Below are 20,775 nucleotides of genomic sequence, written 5' to 3'. Positions count from 1 at the left end.
AGGCCTCAAACCTGTTCCTGAGATGATTCTTAAATTCAGGTGGTATGAAATCAAAGTCATATTTTGGCTCCTGTGGATTTGGTTTAAGTTTCCTCAGCTTCAGCTTGAATTTGCATATGAGTAATTGGTGGTCTGTTCAATGTAGTCACTTTAATTTCTGTATATCCTCAATCTGCCAAGGTATATGTATCTTTTATGTCGTTGAGAAAAAGGTATTTCGAAACAATCTTGCTAAATTATCAATCATTGGTAATTATCAATGCCTCCTGACTGTATTTTGATAAACACTAGAATGCAGAAATTGGTAAAAATATTTAATTTCTTAATCATGGTAGCCAGCAGCAATGACACTCCTGCCTAAGAAGACTGGCTGCAAAAAATACTACCTCTAGCAACAGAGTCCAGTAATCACCTTGAAATTGTCAGATTTATTAGGAATAGGTAATATGTAAAACAAAGAAGAAACCTTTTTATGCATAATCTACAAAATGAACATACAAGCCACACATGTCCCCTTACCTTTCTGGGTCGGTGTTTACTCCAATAACTGGTTTAAGCCTGTCTAAGACTTTGCTTGCTGCCAGAAGCATCGTGCCATCACCTAAAGAGCATTAGGCAAAATTAACTGCACTTCTATTACAAAATCCACTTTTTATATCATTTTGAATACCGGCAGTTTTGTTTCAACAACCAAACCCCATCCTGACAACTGCCATAGTCTACACTCCACCCTTCTACTTACCCTTCATTTCTTCTGTCTCTCCAACTCTAATCTAGGATTTCTGGACAGTAGCAAGGATATCATTTATGTAGAATAATTCATTATCTGAGGCGGCATCTTGTACATAAGATGTTGAGCAGCATCACTGGCCTTTAGCCATTAGAAACTATGCCCCTACTGCCAGTGACAGACTTGCTTCAAGATAATGCCAAATGTTCCCCGGAATCAAAGCTGCCCCGGTAAGAATCAGAGCACTAATCTTATCGCTTTTTCTTCTTTTTAAAAAAATTTTTTAAATCCTACTGCTTTTATGAGCTAATATTTTTTTCTTCTCTGATGAGTCCAAATTCACATATTCTTTATTGAAAACATACCCAACAAAGTTTCCAAATTTGGGTATTTTTCTCCAACTACTGTTGTAAATGTTAAGTTTTAGAAAGAGTAGTCACTAAAGCTTAGGTAAAAATAAGTGTAAGTGTATTGGGGCCAAAAAGGGGCAGAACTTATCTAATTACACTAAGCCCTCTATCAAGTTCTACTTTTAATTTAAAAAAAAAAAATTGGTAGACCAAAATATATCTATGACTAATGACAGAAAAATAAATTGAGCTGTGGTGTTGGAGAAGAGCACTGAATATGCCGTGGACAGCTGAGAGAACAAAGAGATATGTCTTAGAGGTGGTGCAGCCAGAGTGCTCTTTTGAGGCAAGAATGATAAGTCTTTGCCTCGCATACTTTGGGCATGTTGCCAGGAGGGGCTGTTCCTTCGAGAAGGACAAGATTCTGGGAAGGGTGGAGGGCTGGGGAAGGAGAGGAAGGCCCTCAACAAAGTGGGCTGATATGGTGACTGCTGCAATGGGCTCCTGCCTGTAGGAAATATGAAGATTGCACAGGGTAGAACAGGGTCCAGATCTTTTTGGTTCACAGGGTCGCTATGAATTGTACTCGACTTGTCAGAACCTAACAACAATGATGACGACAAAGCTTTGTGCCATACTTAAAGCTACATATATGTACCTCAAAATACAAAAAGAAAGAACCACACTCTAATGACACAGGAACATCATTGACTATAAAGGTGAAATGTATAGCAAAGATCTGTTTCATACCTAGTTCAGGAAATTAAAACATCTGTCTTCAGGAATGACTTCACTGTAACTAGACTCCACAGTCTTTGGAAATCTAGACGTTTAAGCACCGTGAGAGAAGGATGGGCAATCTTCTCCCGTGCAATTAACTACCTCTGAAAACCCCCTGGAGGTCAGCTATAGGTCGGTTCCAACCCTACGGTACAACAGCAACATGTATTAAAAAGCAACCCTGTCCCCAAATTCTTTATACTGTAAAGCAGTTACCTCCAGCAGCAATGACAGCATCAGCCCATCTCACAGTCTCTTCATCATACTCTCTCCTTTTCACTAGACGAACTTCAATTCCTTCATTCCTGAGGTAAGAAGTAAAGGTTATAAGACCATCATATTTATAATAATAATAAAAAGGTTATTAAAAAATGCAGTAACATACATCTTAGAGACATGTTTTGAGAGGAATATTATCACAATAGAGAAAAAAAATAAATGTATGTTTTTAAAACAAATTTATGTTCAGCTTTATAATCCTGCCACAAACTTTTATTTAATTACGACAGCCAAGCCAAATAACTGTAACAGGCCATGGAGCATATTAATAAACTAAAATTACTAATTACCCTCAAACATCAATATAGTTTTAAAAATATTTTTATATAGATAAGTTGGGTAAAGGGATAGACAGTATACGAAAAATGGCTGCTAAGATACTATAATGGACTCATTAATCAATTGTAGTTCATGTTAGAAAACAAAATGTGTATGAATGATTGAATGAAAAAAAGTATGATTTGTAAGCTCACTCGAATAATAAAAACTTTTATAGCCATTAATCAATAGCAACACTGGTTAGAATGCAATTCGATTTTCTCTTTTTCTCTTGACTAAAATTCATTACTGAGAAATGACCCAAAATAGTTACATATAAGAGAATGGTTTTAAAAATTATAAAACTAGAGGGAGCTCTGGTGGCCTAGTGGCAGGAAGCTGTACTGCAATCCCAGAGGGGTGTGGTTCAAATCCACCAGATGTTCTGCTGGAGAAGGAGGTTCAATCTCCTCCAGTACCAATCAGATCTAATTTGATGGTACACACACAAAGATAATAAAATAAATTTTTAAAAAATTATAAAACTGAATAGCCATTATTTTAAACTCAACTAATAGTGAATGACAGCCAGACACTGAATGACTAAAATGCTAATTTGCATTTTTTCCACATTTATTCCCTTATACATAAATTCATTCACTGATTGTATGGAGTCCCAAAATAACCTATAATTTATGAGGAAAATTTTTAGGGATTCAGAGAATATGAAAATGAATACTCACTCACATAATCCACTAATATGTTTAAGAAATTAAACATTATGTATACAGGTGAATCCTCCTACATACTGAATTAACTTTTAGAAAGATACTTCTTCTCACAGTAGAGTAAGTCCAGTCAAACTCTGCCATCAAGTGCATTCCAACTCCTGGTGACCCTCCATCAGGCTTTTAAGACAGTAAATCTTAACATGAGGCCACTACTACATCCTTCTCTTTTGAATAGTAATTTAGTACTTACCCTATCTATACTATAATTGCTTCTGTCTTATATTTAATAGATCAAAACCTTTGCAATTTTCACAGTATAATAAAAACTTCCTTAGAAATGTTATAAAATTAGGTCCACTAATGGTAAAAACCTAAGTGTTGAGGACTCTCCTTCATAGGGTCGCTATGTGATGGCACTTAACAACAATAACATCAACATAGAGAGAGCAGCTGGCCCAGTGGACAGAAAGCGATGCTACCAAGCCAAAGGTGGGTGACTTTTAATCTGCAGCCCTCGGGCCTGTCTTTCATTGTTTTTGTTCAGACATTCCTCTACGTCGTATAGCCCTGGTGTACAAGTTGCCATACAGAGGTCACTTGTGGTTGCTGTGAGGCTGAACACGACACTGATGTGTCAAATGTGTTAATCACTGGTTACCCAATGTGGACAGAGAGTGGGGTGGAGCTCCCCAATTAAAACAAGCTTGGAAGGAGCAGTGGCATCCACTTCCATAATAACTTGTCTCCAGAAACCCTATGAACCTGGAGAGAGGATGAGACACAGACACACCCAAGCATTGAGGACTCTCCTTCATATGTTCGCTATGAGTTGCCTGTGACTGACAACACTTAACAACAACAACAACAATGGTAGGAAATTGTGCTGCAATCCCAAAGGCATGCCATTTGAATCCACCAGTTTCTCCACAGGAGAATGGGCAATCTCCCCATGTGCCTCTGAAAACACACTGGAGGGTCAGCTATGGGTAGGCTCCAACTCCATGGTACACAACAACTACCACCACCACCTCAATACAGGGAGCTCTAGTGACTTAGGAGTAAGGAGCTGAGAGCTGCCAACCCAAAGGCACACAGTCTGAATTCTCCAGCTACTCTGCAAAAGAAAGATGGGCTATCTCCTCCTGTGTGATTTACTGCCTCTGAAAACCTGCTTGGAGGGTCAGCTATGAGTCAGTTTAGATTCAATGATACACAACCACTACCACCTCAATACAATTTTCTGAAAATGATATTTACTAAAAATCTAAGGGGGGAGGGGAGCCACACCAAAAAACCTACAAGAAAGCCCACCCAAGCTGCAAGTCCATAAAACTTACCTTAAACTATCTACAATATGCTCCACATTTCTGGTGTGAATATGATGGCGTTCAAGCAATCCACTGTAGCTAGAGCCTTTTAATGCAAGCTATACCAAAAGAAAACGCATTTTTGTCTTATTATATTCATACAATAGATTTTATATATGCTATTATAATACTGTATTTCTTTCAAATACTATATAAAATAGAATTATAGTTATCTGGGTTTTTTATAAAGCTTTATTTTCATTACAAACTGTGCAAATTACAAGTTCAAACTGATGTAGGAAGTCAGATTTCAGAAAACTGTAATGTGGTTGATATTATATACAGGATTACATTTTTTTAACCAGGTAGTCAACAGAACTCAAAATGTACATGCTTCATAGGCTCAATGCTTTATTTTCTCAATGGCTTTGCAACATATTGCATATAGATCCCTGAAGATCAAAGACAATGTCATATTTTGAGAAGCAGAAGGATGACCTTTGCTCCACTTGGAGTCACAGCTCTGGTGTTCAGATTCACGAGCTCTGTTTGGAATTTATCCTACACAATCCGGACAAAGCACTGGCTAACTCCTTAAGAACGAAGAACTTTTAGATAGTAAATAATCATCCAAGCATGATTTTTCCTAGTTGGTTGGAATGATATTTTATAATTATCTTATCATTAATATTTTCCTTTTAAAGTCCAAGTTTTCCAAACCATCCAAAAAAGCAAAATAAATTTTGAGAAGATCAAAGAAAATCTGCCCACTGAAGTCAATTCTAGTAGAATTCAAAAGCATGTTAGTTTATCTTCTCCAATTTCCTTATACTGTGCTTCCTTATGACACAAAACCAGTGTTTTTTAACTACACAACCAATATACAATCATAAATATATCCTGTTTTAAACCATTATTTACAGAATTGTAAAGTAATATACATTTTTAGATTAGGTATTTAAGAATATTTACTTAACTTTTTAAAAAAAGAATAACTTTTTAAAAATTCTTTTTATTGGTTTGCTTACAAAGTTTGAGTGTGAAGTATATTGTGTTTCACACCATTCTTCATTCACATTCTATTTCATACATTCACTCCCATGCATTATGTAGTTATTGCTGATTGTCATGGAGTCGAGCACAACTCATAATGACCCTATGAACAAATGGCTTGAAGCATGCATTGTTGCTGTTGTTGTTAAGTGTCATCAAATTGTAGATGAATCATAGTGACCCTATAAATGAAAGACCTGAACACTTGTATAACTTATTATTTCTCTATGTTCATTGAGTTTCTGGAGGCAAGCTATTTTGCAAGTGGATGCCACTCCTGCTTCCAAGCCTGTTTAATCAGGGAGCTCCACCAAACACTGCCCACCGTGGATAACCATTATTGCATTTGACACATCAGTGTCACAGTGTTTATCATCACAGGTTACCTCTATACAGCAAATGGACAGAACAGTGCAATACTACTTAGAAGAATGTTGGACCAAAAACAATTAAAACCAGGCCTGATTGCCTCACCAGAATCAGAAAACTAATCTCTCTAGAATCCAGTAGCTCCAGACAACTTCCCAACCTGGATTACAGCCCAAAACATGCATTACGGTTTATAAACTTAATCACCACCACTTGTAAAGGTTACAGAAATATTAATCTGGAAGATGCATATGTATATATACAAATAATACATAAATTTTGTTTATAACAAAATACTTCTAAACAAAAGGCAAATATGTGCCAAACTGTGAACTCCATTCATTATGAGCATTTATATCTTCATTTTACAGATTAACATATTTTCTAAATTTAGAAGACATACCAAAAGCAAACTCATGTTAAAAATCATTAATTTAGGTCTTTATTTACAGGAAACCAGTAACCAAGGTAATTGAAATTCCTTCAATTACTTTAACCAACAATAATCAAGATTGCACTGAACACTTATTCTAAGGGTGAATTTCTGAATATGGATGAACATAGCACAAATTTTCAGATTATTACAGTCACCAATTACGGAATCACTAAAGTGATACTAACCACCTCTCAATGAAATTAATCAAAATGCCTCTTGTTTTCTCTTTCTTTTGGTGATCTCCAGTTTCCCACTTTTAACAAATCTCTTTGTTGATGGATTCTCCGAGCAATTCAAACAGTTCACATACTTGACTACTACTAAATGAAAGTTTGGATATTTGAGTCCACCCAGAGGATTCTCAGGGGGGAAAAGCCCAATTAGAAAGACAAACAAACCCCACAAAAAACTCTACCATTGAAAACCCTATGGGTCACAGACCTACTTAGACATATACAAAGTCTTTGTGAGTTTGAACTGATTCAGAGCAACTGATTTTATTTCCTGATTAATCCTTTCTAGTTTTTCTTTCTAACCCTGGCTTCTACCTGGAGATCCAAATGCATTCTTCCGATTGTTTATTTGACATTTCTATATGAAGAGGTATTGGAAGCAGGAGTGACATCCACTTTCCAAATAACATGCCTCTGGAAACCCTATGAACTTTGATAAATGTCAGTAGTTGTAGAGGGGCTTCAATCCTTTTGTTCCTAGGGTCGCTTTGAGTCATGCTCAACTCAAAGGCAATAAACAACAACAACAACGTATGGAAATGTAACTGCAGCTCCAATGGATATGTTCATTATCAAACCTTTAACTTACACTTCCCAGGATCAAATCTAGGAGTCATACTTGATGGCCTTTTCCCCTTTATTCTCAAATTGCTATTGGCTATTTAACCCATCCAATCTGCCCCATCTTCCCCACTACCACTAACAATCTCACCCTTTGCCAACTCTCAGAAGGCTTCTGTTCCCAGCCCCACCCCACCCCCATTCACAGCTCTTCCTTCTCATTCTCTAGACTTCAGTCCTAAAGGTCTGTTCTCTTGAACCTTTATTTTCCCATGTGATTGCTGGAATGTTCTCCTTCAGCCCAACAATGGCTGTTCTCCTGGACCATGAATAAATATCTGCTACTGCTATGGACGACACAATCCCATTTCCTTCAATGCACTCAGCACAAACTAAAACTACCTTAGTATTTCAGAAAATCTGATTGTCTCCTATTATTATTAGTATGCAAACACAATGCAACAGTGACATTTCTCTTGTTCACCATTATTCTTAGGACCTAAGTACTGACCAAGAATTTGCAATTTAATAAGCAGATACTGGGACATATAGCCCAAGTGAAAACAGAAAGAACATAGAGTGAGCTGAGCAAGTCGTCTTTGGTCAGAACTAAGAACTAAGCGAGGTACACTGGTTACAGGATGTATTATTTTCATACAATATCTCATATGATTACATTTTAAGAGTAAATACTTTAAACAGTTTGGAATTAAGCTCTGAAAAATTCTATTTCTTCTTCAAGTACTTGAGTGCCTACTGCCATGTTTTAAGTATTTGCTGAGCTCAATCAAATATATCAACTGACTCTGTTAAGGACATGTGAACTAACTCAAATATGCAACAAATGTATTATAACAATTTCAAACTGGTTGCTCCTCATTGCTACAAACAAAATTTAAGGGTTTCAGGCCCTCCAACTTCAACTTCCTGTCCCGGTATCTGGCCTTGTATTCAGATTTACGTCTGAATAGAGAACATGAAAACATGGATAAAAGACATAAGCCTTACCCTATGAGTCCTAGGCACTTTTTTCCTCCTAACCTGGTGGTTCAGAATTTTTTCACCTCTCTGGTGGCCAAGTGGTAAATCCCAATCCCATTGGGATTGTGCAGCAATCCCAGAGGCATGAAGTTCAAAACCATTAGCTGCTCCCTGCGGAAGTACTGCCTCTGAAAACCTACTAGAGGGTCAGCTATAGGTCAGTTTTCAACTCAAAGGCACACAATAACTAGGTGTTAAAGGACCCTTGGTTGGGTAGTGCACTAAATGTCTGGCTACTAACAGAAATATAGTCAGTTCCAATTTGACGGCACACAACACCAAACAGAAAAGTCAGAGTTTGAATCTACCCAGCTGTTCCAGCAGAGAAAGCTGGGCAGCCTTTCCCCAAAAAGATTTACAGCTTCACAGACCCACCCAATGGAAAGGTTGCTGACATGATGACTCAGAAGCAACTGGTTTGGTTTTTTGGTTTCCAGGTTCTTAGTTCTAAAAAATTCAGACTGCTGAGTTAGATGAATGTAAGAAGTTTTGCTTTGAGGAAGAGGTTTGGAGGACTAACAAAAAACTTCAACTTTCCAAGATTTTAGTAGGAAATATCTTGCTAACAAAATTAAAATTCTTAAAATTCCAAATCTAAATACAAAGTTCATTTAGCATCTAAATACTTGACTCTGGTCCGGAAATGGCATTTCACGAATTCTTATTCCCACTCAAATGTCCTCTTCTGGTGAACTAAATCTCTAGTAACTCATGCTCAATATATTCATTTAGAGAATACCAGTTCCCAAAATAGCTATTTTTGTCAGAGATTTATATGTCTGTAACAGTACACTTTATTAATACTGGCCGGCTAACACAGGTGCTAAAATAACATAATACGTAACATCAATTAGAAAATATAGAACTATCATTCAACTGGATCTCCTTTTTCAAGACTCAAAATCTCAAACTCATCATATGAGTTGGAACCAAATCATAGTTGACCCTCCCAAGGGCTTTCAGAAGCTGTAAACTACGTGGAACGTGTTATCATCTTAAGAATTTCATCCTGAAATCACAGGACTTCAAAAATCATACTTTAATCATTCAAAGAACAAAAAACCATGAATTTTTCTTCCTGTTGTTCTTATTAGGTGCCCTTGAGTACAACTCATAGCAACTCTACAATCTACAGATCTGAACCCTGTCCTACCCTCACAATCTGACACCCTCAAGCCCACTGCTGAAATCTCTTGTTGGTATCAATCCACCTGGTTGAGGATCTGCTTCTCCTATGCCGTCCCTCTACCTTCCAAAGCATGATGTCCCTCTCCAATGAATAGCCTCTCCTAGCAACATGCCACAGTATGTGAGACGAAGCTTCATCCTCTTTGACTCCGAGGGGCACTCTGGATGCACCTTCTCCAAGTCTTATCTGTCTGTCCTTCCGGCAGTCCATGGGATGTAGAAGGTCTTATAATGAAAAGTTTAGAGAAATTAACTGAAATCTGAGATATATTCTCCATTCTGCAATGCTCTAGAACAGAGGATTCTTGATGATGTAGTGCATTGTATGTAAGACTACTAACAAAGGTAGAAAGACCAAGTCCATCAGCTATACCACAGGAGAAAGACGGGTAGTATCCTCGCATAGATTTATAGCCTCACAAACCCAAAGGGCTGTCGTGAGTCAGAACTGACTGGAGAGCAGAGGGTTTGGTTTGGGTTAGAAGAGTATTAATAACAATTTTTTTTAATATTTTCTTTTTAAGAAAGACTTTTTTATCCTTGTTGTTGTTAAGTGTTGTCGAGTCACATGCGGCTCATAGCGACCCTATGAAGGAGAGTCCTCAAAGCTTAGGTGTCTTTCATCCTCTCTCCAGGTTCATAGGGTTTCCAGAGGCAAGCTATTATGGAAGAGGATGCCACTCCTTCTTCCAAGCCTTTTTTTTATCCTTATCTTAATTAAAAAATTATTCAGGACACTAAGTTGTTTCTGACTCACAGTGATCCACCGTCAGGTTTCCAATGCTGGAGATCTCTGCCAATACCACAATTCAAAGTCATCAGTTCTCATCCAGGCTCCCTTCTTTACTGCCTGACTTGCACGTGCATATGAAGCAAATAAAAACAGCTCAGGCTGAATCTGGGGTATCTTAGTCCTTAAAATGACATCCTTGTGCTCTTTAGCACTTTAAAGATGTCCATACAGCAGTTTTGCCCAATGCAGTATGTCTTGATTTCTTGAGTGCTGCCTCCACGAGGACTGTTTGTGGATTCAAGTTAAATGAAATCACTGACAACTTCAATCTTGTCTCCACTCATCAGGGTGTTGCTGCATAGTAGTCCAGCTGTGAAGATTTTTGTTTTCTTTAGGCTGAGGTATAATCTATACTGAAGGCTAGAGTCTTTGATTTTCTTTAATAGTTAAGTCCTCTATTTTCAAGTGCAGAAGGATGGGCAATCCCCTCCTGTGCTATTAACTGCCTCTGAAAACCTGCAGGAGGGTCTGCTATGAGTTGGTTCCAACTCTATGGTTCACAATTCATCACTGTCATGTTGGAACCAACCCATACCTGACCCTCTCTTGGGTGTCTGAGGTTGTAGCTCACAGAAATTGTGCATCTTTCTCCAGGGGAATCACTGGTGGATTTGAACAGGCAGAGACATAACCTTGAGTTAGCAGCACAATTCCTATGGACTCTGCCACCAGAGCTCCCTGTAGCAAGGGTTGTTGCTGTTGTTATGTGCCGTCGAGTCGCTTGCGACTCATAGCGACCCTATGTACAACAGCCCTAAACTCGGCTCTATCCTGTGCCAATCGCACCGTCTCTGATACACCCATCCCGATTACCCCAATCACTGAATCAATCCACTTTATGGAGGGCCTTCCCCTCCTGCGCTGTCCCTCCACCTTACCAAGTATGATGTCCCTCTCCAAGGACCTGTCCCTCCTTGCAACATGTCCAAAGTATGTCAGATGGAGCCTCAGAATCCTTGCCTCTAAGGAGCAGCCCAGTTTGTCCCTTTCCAGGGTTAATGGCACTTAATTAGCAGATAGTAAAGCATTCACCTCATATGATCAGTGAACTCTAAATATTTCTTGAAATGTACTTGGTATTTACCTTACATGTTTTTAGTTCGTTTCTCCTTTCTCTCAGGTTCTTATCTGTCCATCACACTCTCAGTACCTCTGCACTCCTCTTTTTACTTCTTCCCTTTATGCTGACATTTCTGAAGATTTCATTTTTACTTTTCCCACTTTATTTTCTCCTGGATTAGTGACCCAACCCAGGGACTTGAATTACGAAGTATAAACCAGTAACTCTGAAATCTATACTATTTGACATGCTTCCATCTTGAACAACAGGCTCAAATTTTCAAACGCTTACTTTTATCACCGTCCAAAGCAAGCTCAAGTGACTTTCTCAAACCACCTACTCTGGGAAGCCAAACTTCATACCAAATGTTGTTGTTAAGTGCCGTCGCATCGCAGTTGACTAACAGCGACCCTTATGAAGGAGAGTCCTCGACACTTGGGTGCCTTTCATCCTCTCTCCAGGTTCATAGGGTTTCCGGAGGCAAGCTATTATGGAAGTGGATGCCACTCCTCCTTCCAAGCTTGTTTTAATGGGGGAGCTCCACCCCACTCTCCGTCTGCACTGGGTAGACAACCACTAACACAGTTGACACACCAGTGTCACGGTGTTAAGCCTCACAGCAACCAAAAGTGAACGCAGCACGCCAACTTGTACATCAGGGCTATACGACCTAGAGGAGTGTCTGAACAAAAACAATGAAAGACAGGCTTGGGGGTTAATCATACCAAATATTATATGAAAACCCTTGTTCAGGAATTGAAGGAATTACAAATTTATAAGTTAGGATTTCTCTTGTGACAGATCACAGAAAATGAGCTATTTGTTCCCTGCAGACAAGAGACAGTTGGGGCCCCCTACAGAGGGAGCATTACTACCTGTGAAATACTTCCTGAGCTAGAGCATTAGGTTGACAATAGAGAAAAATTCAGCTTCATTTACAAGGAATTCCTTTTATTATTTGCTTCCCCAGATTATCAATAAATACACAGAGAAGCATGGTTTGGGCCCTTCAGTCAAGAACTGCTGGCCCCCTGTTTAATGCTCTCTGTTCTATCTCATTCCTGACTGTCTAGTGTCATTATTAGTAATTATAAAAATATTTCACCCTCGGTCTGCAACAACGTACAAATGATCCCACATTCTCCCTTCAAATTAGTCTTCCTGAGTCCCAACTCTCAGTTAACAATATCAAGATTTACCAAGTCAGCAGAATTTGGTATAACTTTTAATTTTTTTATCCATAGTGAAATCAGCGATAAGATCTGAAGCTCTATCTGTAAACTCCTTTTCTAATCTGTGTCCTTTACATTCCTAAAGCAACTCAAGACAAAATAAAGTATTAAAATGGAATATACATAGAGCTAGAGTTGAGGGAATAAAGAAGGAAAAACTTGTTTGGCTTTTCTCAAACTGAAAGAACTAAAAAACAAATTCAGGTCTCAAGTTACAATACTGAGAGACACTATGGGGAAAATCTTGAATGATCCAGGAAGCATGAAAAGAAGCCGGAGGGAATACTTGGAGTTAATGTACAAAAAAAGAATTGGTCAATACTGAAATATCTCAGGAAGTAGTATCTTATACAGAGCTAATGATGATGAAGGAAGTTCGAGCTGCATTGAAGGCATTGTCAACAACAAGGCTCCCAGAATCAATGGGATACCAATTGACATGTTCCAAAGAACAGATACAGCCCTAGTTATGCTCACCAGTTTGTGCCAAGAAATTTGAAAGGCAGAATCTGGCCAGCTGATGTAAGAGATCCATACTTGTTCTCATTCCCAAGAAAGGTGATCCAGCAGAATGTGGAAATTATTGAAAAATATCATTACTATGCCACGCAAGCAAAATATTTTTAAGATTACTTAAAAATGGTTAGAACAGTACATTGACAGAGAACTGCCAGAAGTTAGAGGAGATTTAGAGAGGCTGTGGCACCAGGGATCTTACTGCTGCTGTCAGATAGATTCTGGCTGAAAGCAGAGAATATCAGAAAAATGTCCATTTATGTTTTAATGACTACACAAAGGCACCTCATAAACTATGGCTTACCTTGAGAACAATGAGAATTAAAGAACTTATGATTATAAGAAAACTATACCCAGATCAAGAAGTTGTTGTCCAAACGGAGCATGGTTTAGAACTGAGAAAGATGTATCCTCAGCAAATCATTCAAGAAGTTAGATTTTATGAAGAAGAGTGTGACATCAGGATTGGAGGAAGGCTCATCAACAACCTGTGTTATGCAGGTGACCAAACCTGCTTGCTGAAATTAAGGACTTTCATAAAGCACTTGCTGCAGAGGATTAAGGACTGCAGTCTTCCATATGGATTACATCTCAACATAGAGAATAAAAATCCTCACCACTGGTCCAATAGGTAACATCACAATAAATGGAGAACAGATTCAAACTATCAAAGATGTTATCTTATTTGGATCCACAGTCAACCCCCTTGGTACCAGCAGTCAGAAGATCAAGAGATATACTGTTGTTATTTTGTTATGTCCCATAGAATTGCCTGTGACTCACTGTGATCCTGTGCACAATAGGTCTGAAATCTGCTCTATCCTAAGCCAGTCTCACTGACTCTGACACACCTACGCCCTGTTACCCCAGTTACTGTGTCAATCATCTCATTGGGATCTTCCTCTCCAGAGCTGTTCCTCTACTTTTCCAAGCATGATATCCTTTCTCTAGGAACTGATCCCTCCTGGCCATGTGTTCAAAGTATGTGAGATGGAACTTCAAAATCCTAGCCTCCAAGGAGCAGCCTGGTTTCACTTTCTCTAGGATTAGCCTGTCTGATCTATTGGCAGTCATGTTATGTTCAATACGCTTCTGCAGCACCATGACTCAAAAACATCAGTTCTTCTTCTGTCATCTCTTGTCATTGTCCAGCTCACTGATGCATAGTAAGTAATTGCAGAAATCATGGCCTTGATTAGGTGTACCTTATAGCACTGGGAAAGTTGGCTGTCAGAGATCTCTCCAGGGTCCTGAAGAGCAATGATGTCAGTATGGAAAAAAGGACTAAGGTGTGCCTGATTCAAGTCACAGTCTTTTCATCCACCTGCTTTGCATCTGAGAGGAGGACAATGAATAAGGATAACAGGAAAAGAAATGATGGATTTGAGTTGTGATGTTGGAGAAGATTACTAAATTGTCTCAAAGACTGCCAAAAGAATAAACAGCTATGTCTTGGAGAAAGTGAAACCAGAATGTTCCTTGGAAGCAAAGATGGTGAAACTTCGTCTCACATACTTTGGACATTTTGTCAGGAGAGGCTAGTCCTTGGTAAGGGCCATCATGTTTGGAAAGATGGAGGGTCAGAAAAGAAAAGGAAGGCTCTCAACAATGTGGCTTGATACAGTGTCTGCAGCAATGAACTCAAATGTACTATGAAGGAGGAAAATGATGAGGATGGCAAAGGATAGGATGGAGTTCAGCTCTATTGATCATAGGGTCACAATGTGTTAATTGTTCTTGCTTTCAATGGCCCTTAACAACTGCTTGAGTCTGGAGCCATCCTTGACTCTTTGATTTTTATCTCAACTTGAGTCAGAACTGACTAATAGTTTACCCTCCTGGAAGTTTTGGAAGGCTATAAATTGCATGACAGGAGACTACCCATGCATCATTCACCCATGGAGCAGCTGGTGGAGTTGAACTTTGGACTTGATTTTGTCAGAGAGACACTGCCTTTAAATAAGCAACAAAACTCTTTACAGACTATGCCACCAGACTCTGATGTGGATGAAGGCAATAATGCCGCAAATTTCTAAAACAGCATCTTCTATTAAAGAGGCTAATTATCACTCAACGTAACACCATGATGAGCAACCCCACTCTTACACCGCCACTGAGTTGAAAAGGTCGCAAAGCTGACCCACCATCAGATTTCTGAGGCTGTAAATCTTTGCACGAGGGCAATGTCCACCTTCCTCTTAAGGAGCAGTTGATAGATTCAACCTGATGAAGGCACTGTCTGTGGTGTGGCAGTGCAACTTTCTATGGATTATGCCACCAGAGCTCTCTATGAAAAGCTTAGAGCAATGTGTTGTTGGTGTTGTTGTTAGGTGCTACTGAATACAATTCACAGCAACCCTATGAACAACAAACCTTGAACCTGTCCTATCCTGTGCCATCCTCTCAATCTCTGACACACTCAAGCCCACTGTGGCAGTCACTGTGTCGATACACCTGGCTGAAAATCTTCCTCTTTCACTGACCCTCCATATTTCCAAGCATGATGTCACTCTCCAAGGAAGAGCCTCTCTTAGCAACATGTCCAAAGTATGTGAGTTAAGGCTTTATTACCTTTCCTCCAAAGAGCACTCTGGCTGCACCTTTTCCAAGACATACCTCTCTGTTCTTTCAACAATGCATGGAATACTCAGTATTCCTCTCTAATACCACACAGTTCAAGGCCAACAATTCTTCTTCTGGCATCCTTAGCCATTGTTCAGCTCTCAGATGTACAAGCAAGTCAAATGAAAAGACCATGGTCTGAATTAAACTCACGTTAGTCCTCAAACTAGCATTACTGTTCCTCAATAATTTGAAGAGCTCCAGTGCAATAGATCTCATGATCTCCTGACTACAAATACCAAGTGTATTAATTTATAGATCAAAGTAAGATGATGTCATTGACAGTTTCACTGTTTTCTCCGTATATCATGATGTTGTCTAGTAGTTCAGTGGTGAGGACTGTTTTCCTGATGCTGAGATACAATCCATTTTGACCGCTTAAAAGCATCATAGAATACTGACAGAGTCCCAATTACTCCACTTTCATGGAAAGAGAGAGGGGCTGAGCAGGGGCTCTATTTTATAACTAAAAGAAAAACAAGTTTAAAAATTACTATTAGATAAAATCAAGTTCTTAGCACAACATTTAACATCTTCACATTTGTTTAGCTTCAGAATTCTTACTAAGCACTGATTTTCAAACTGGCTTTATAACCTCCTATAGGTTGGCCGTATCAATTTCACGATGATAGTAAATAAAACTGAAAATGAAATCTACTACAGGTGTTATTGTTATGTACCTTCAATTTGGAACCAACTCATAGCTGACGCTCCAGCAGGTTTTCTGAGCCAGTAAGTTGCATAGGAGGAGACTGCCCATTTTCCTCCCAGGGGGCAGCTGGTGGATTTGAACTGATGATAGATTAGCTGTGTATTTCCTTACCCCTAGGACCTGAAATGCTTGCTGCAGAGGGTCAAGTACTGCAGCCTTCAGTATGGATTGAGGCTCAATGTCAAGAAGACAAAAATTTTCCCCACTGGACCAATTGGCAGCATCAGGATGGACGGTGAGGAGATTGAGACTGTTAACAACTTTAGTCTGCTTGACTCCAGAGTCAACACTCTTGGCACCAGTAGCCAGGAAATTAAAAGACATATTGTGATGGGAAAGTCGGCTGTTAGTGACCTCTCCAGGGTACTGAAGAGCAATAGTGTCACTCTGGAGACCAAGGTGCATCTGATACAGGCCATGGTCTTTGCAATCACTTGTTATGCAGAGAGTTGGACAATGACTAGGGAGGATAGAAGGAGAATTGATGCCTTTGAGCTGTGGTGCTGGAGAAGAGTATTGAATGTACCCTGGACTGCCAAAAAAACAGATTCATCTTGGAGAGGGTTAAACCAGGCTACTCCTTGGAGGCAAGGATTCTGGGGCTTCGTCTGACATACTTTGGACATGCTGTAAGGAGGGAGAGGTCCTTGGAGAGGGACATTATGCTTGGGAGGGTAGAGGGATGATGCAGGAGGGGGAAGACCTTCTATGAGGTGGATTGATTCAGTGACTGGGGTAAATGGGATGGGTGTGTCAGAGACTGTGACTGGCACAGGATAGAGCAGGATTTAGGGCTGTTGTACAGAGGGTCGCTATGAGTTGCAAGCGACTCGACGGCACATAACAACAACAAGGACATCATCTCTTTATATTACATAGAACAAATCTAAATTATTTCATGTTATCTTTAATTTCAAATATGAGTACGTGCATCGTTTCTTGCTGTGGCTCACGGTCAAAAAGCTCAAGTTCTATTTGCCACAACAGTAATTTTCTATGTTTGGCAGTACTGTTCTTTATCCTTCATACCTATAAATTTTTCCTTAATTTTCAATATTTGACTCAAGACACACCTCAGTCTTATCATGCTGCCAAATGTTAAAGTCTTCCAGGCGTGGGTAAAGTTAGGGGGAATTTAACATGAATGGAGAGATGTATGGAGTTCTTCCAGTTGCAGCCAGTTTAAAATATTAGACAAACTAAAACCGACTTCATTTTGCAAACCACAGAATATTATCCAGTTATTAAAATACACCAATATATATCAACAAAGATAAATTTTAAACTAAACAGTGAATAAGAAAAACAAATTTTTAAAGGCACATATGCTAAAAAAATATTACTGATGTAACTTAAAAATCACACAAACAATATGATACTTGTTTATGATGACAGTCACATGGATAAGTATGGGAAGCTAATATTTGTAATAAATGGAATGCTATCAGGAAGTGGGGGAAGTGAGGTACAAGCTAGAGTTCACTGAGGCGCTAAGGCAATCCTCAAAGGGTTTATCATATTGTTGTATTTGCTGACCTCTCCCTCTTGAGTCAAGCAGAAGGTTTTTAATAGGAAAAGTTCAGCTTCATTTGCATTGAATTCTTTGTGTTTTACTTCCTGATAATCTTCACAAAAGATACAGAGAAGCTGGAATGGGGGTCTTTAGTGGAGAACTGTTGGCCTGCTGTTTTTCATGCCCTCTGTTCTAGCTCATTCCTGGCTATCTATCTCATTATTAATAATTATAAAAATATTTTACCCTCGGTCTGCAACACATGAGTGTGTAATATACCTGGAAACAGTATATAACTTGAGGTTAGTGGTAACTTCTAGGGAGGGACATAGGGAAAGGTTGCACAGACAGCCCTTCATTTTTAAGTCTAAGATCTCAGTCAATCTGAAGCAAAATGGCAAAATATTAGTATTGGTCAAGAAAGTCCAGTGTGAAGAATTTTATAACTAAAACATCTTGTAACATAAAATTCCATTCCATAAGTTATTAACACTCTGAAGAACAATTAAAAAAGCTTTTCTGGCCTTTATACCATTCCCTATACTCTTTTCTTCTCTGTACTCCACCAACCACTTACAAATAATATTAAAGTATACTTTTTCTCTTTATATTTGCTAATAATTTATTCATCTTTGATTCTCCAGCATCTGGCAAGATGCCTAAAACTTAGCAGGTATTTTTTAAAAATAGAGTGCAAATAAATATTTAAGTGTGATACTTTAAACAAAAAAGTCAGCCAACTTGCATGTTGCCAACAGTGACACTATGCACTCTAGGATTTATAAAGCAGGTCATAATTTTTATAATTATACTCTCCTTTACAAGATTACTTCTGGGCAGGAATTGAAAGACTCAAAACTGCAAATTCCTCCAAAAACACTGACTTAAAAAACAAAACAAGTCTTCAAGTGCAGTTAAATTCAACAAATCTTCAGTTCACGTTAGTGACCTAAGTAACAAGGCTAATGTAAAAGGACCAAATAAGTGATTTTAAAAAATACTTCCACAGAGTGATCATTATTATATTGGTAACAATGCATTATGCTTTAATAACTCTGCATAGAGTTTACAGAATTTGCTATTTTCAAATATCAATTTCAAAGATGAAGTGATAAGAGAGGCTAGTTTACTTGCTGATGTGTCCAAAGCCAACAGAGTGTGGTGCCAGAATAAAAAGTCAGATTGTTCTTAATCCAGAAATCATCATGTATTACTAAAAAGCAGACATAAAAGCTATTTAGTTTACTCCTAATGGAGGACCGTGATATACTCATTAGGCCCCACAACTTCAGTTGTGATGGTTAAGTTACAGAGACTAAGGCTCTTCTTTTCCTCATCATGTCCTAAAATCCAACCAATTTAGTTAGGAAGAAAAGAACGAGTCAGGTGAAGCCTCCTTGAACACAAATGGTTTATAAAAGGTTGACCTAATTTCACACACAAGCCATATCTGGTGGTTTATTTATTAAAATAAAAATTATTTTATTTTAAAAATAAAAAATTATTTAAAATTTATGATAGGTAATACAGGTAACTGATTTTCCTAAGGCATGAAATAACTAACACATATTTCTGCTACATATTACAAAGTGCAATAAAGTCAACTTATACCACTAGTTAAGAAACTATTAATTAATGCACATAAATTAATACCTTTTTGTTCAAAGTTTAATTGAAAAAATATGGTGCAAGATCACAATGAGAAAATTACACTTCTGGCTGACTGTGTACTTTTACCTAACCTCCTCCAGGTAATCCCGACCCATAAGGACAGGGCAGCTGGCTCTCCAATGTGGAACTGCAGCTCTATGATATTTAGTCCTTTTACATCTTTCTAATTCTCCTATGAATAGAAAATATTTATGGAAAAGACTATATCTTAATCCTCTATTTTCTAAAAAGTGTTCCACAGAACTTAAAACATTCACTGGGGTGAAGGGGGGAGTCCACGGGAAAATACAAATCCTCTTATATTTAATCTTGAAACCCCTTTCAAGCAGTTCACTTTTGGTAACCTGTCACTTGCTACTGCTTCCTGTCATCGAGTTGGAAATGACTCATAGCAGGTTTTCAGAAGCTGTAAATCACATGGGAGGAGACTGCTTATCTTTACCTTGAGGAGCATAGCCTGACTTTACTGTTGGCCCTGGAATTCATTACCAGGAGCTGCCAGAGTTGAACTTGTGACTCAGAATCTTAACATCTTCTGGAAGAAGGACAACTGATAATAAAGTCCAGACTGGAAGAAAGATGGTTCCCAGTCTTGGAAAAATTAACTAAAAAGGATTCTATAAATCATCAGAAGCATTGTGCAACCTTTTTCAATACCCGATAGGGGCATAATGGGACGGAGGAATATCGAGAGGTGAGGGTATTTAGAGAAGATTCAGTCTTTGACTTCAAAAAGTTTCTAGGTGACAGAAGAAAACAACCCCAGATTATACTATACCATGGAAAGTTCAAAGACATAAATATTCTGAAGAAAGAATACCAAGCCAACCCAACCTTTCCTGACCAAAGCTAAGGAAAACAAGGTTATTTGGGAAGGCTTCTTAAGGGAGAAAGTCTTAGTCTAACCAAAGAGAAGCAGAAACTGGCTAGAGGATAGATACGGGCATTCAAAGCAAAGTATAGCTGGAGAGGGTGGTCTTGAGGGGCTTAGGGGTGGGCAACAACAGACCCACTCACCAAACCATTCAGATTCACAGGAATCCTTCTTCAGGTTTTAAGTTCTAAGGCTGTAAGTCTTTATGGGAGGAGACTGTAGAGTGACACAAATTAAACCACCCTGATAGAATCTGTTCACATACCAGGTTGACAACAATTAAATAAACTATGTTGAGGAAAAGCAGGTATGCCCATGCATGTTGTTGTTGTTGTTGTGTGCCGTCGAGTCGCTTGCACCTCATAGCGACCCTCTGTACAACAGCCCTAAACCCTGCTCTGTCCTGTGCCAATCTCACTGTCTCTGACACTCCCATCCCGATTACCCCAGTCACTGAATCAATCCA

At 38.7% G+C, this 20,775-nt stretch overlaps 1 protein-coding gene across 2 annotated transcripts in view; it reads right to left on the bottom strand.

The window, feature by feature from the left end:
* The window catches only part of NADK2 (NAD kinase 2, mitochondrial), a 73,363-nt gene that overhangs the window by 43,804 nt on the left and 8,784 nt on the right, over positions 1 to 20,775 (bottom strand). For both annotated transcript variants that reach the window (XM_006902352.1, XM_006902353.1), the window contains exons 2-4: positions 4,466 to 4,554; positions 2,077 to 2,165; positions 520 to 601 (exon numbers count right to left, since the gene is read on the bottom strand). In XM_006902352.1, the coding sequence (XP_006902414.1) occupies positions 520 to 601; positions 2,077 to 2,165; positions 4,466 to 4,554 (260 nt within the window). The remainder of the gene's footprint in view (positions 1 to 519; positions 602 to 2,076; positions 2,166 to 4,465; positions 4,555 to 20,775) is intronic.

Source organism: Elephantulus edwardii, unplaced genomic scaffold (assembly GCF_000299155.1).
Source record: "Elephantulus edwardii isolate Elephantulus edwardi_28Jun2011 unplaced genomic scaffold, EleEdw1.0 scaffold00395, whole genome shotgun sequence".
Classification (NCBI taxonomy): Eukaryota; Metazoa; Chordata; class Mammalia; order Macroscelidea; family Macroscelididae; genus Elephantulus; species Elephantulus edwardii.
Note: the sequence above shows the minus strand (reverse complement) of the source record. Positions and strands in the feature narration are given on the sequence as shown.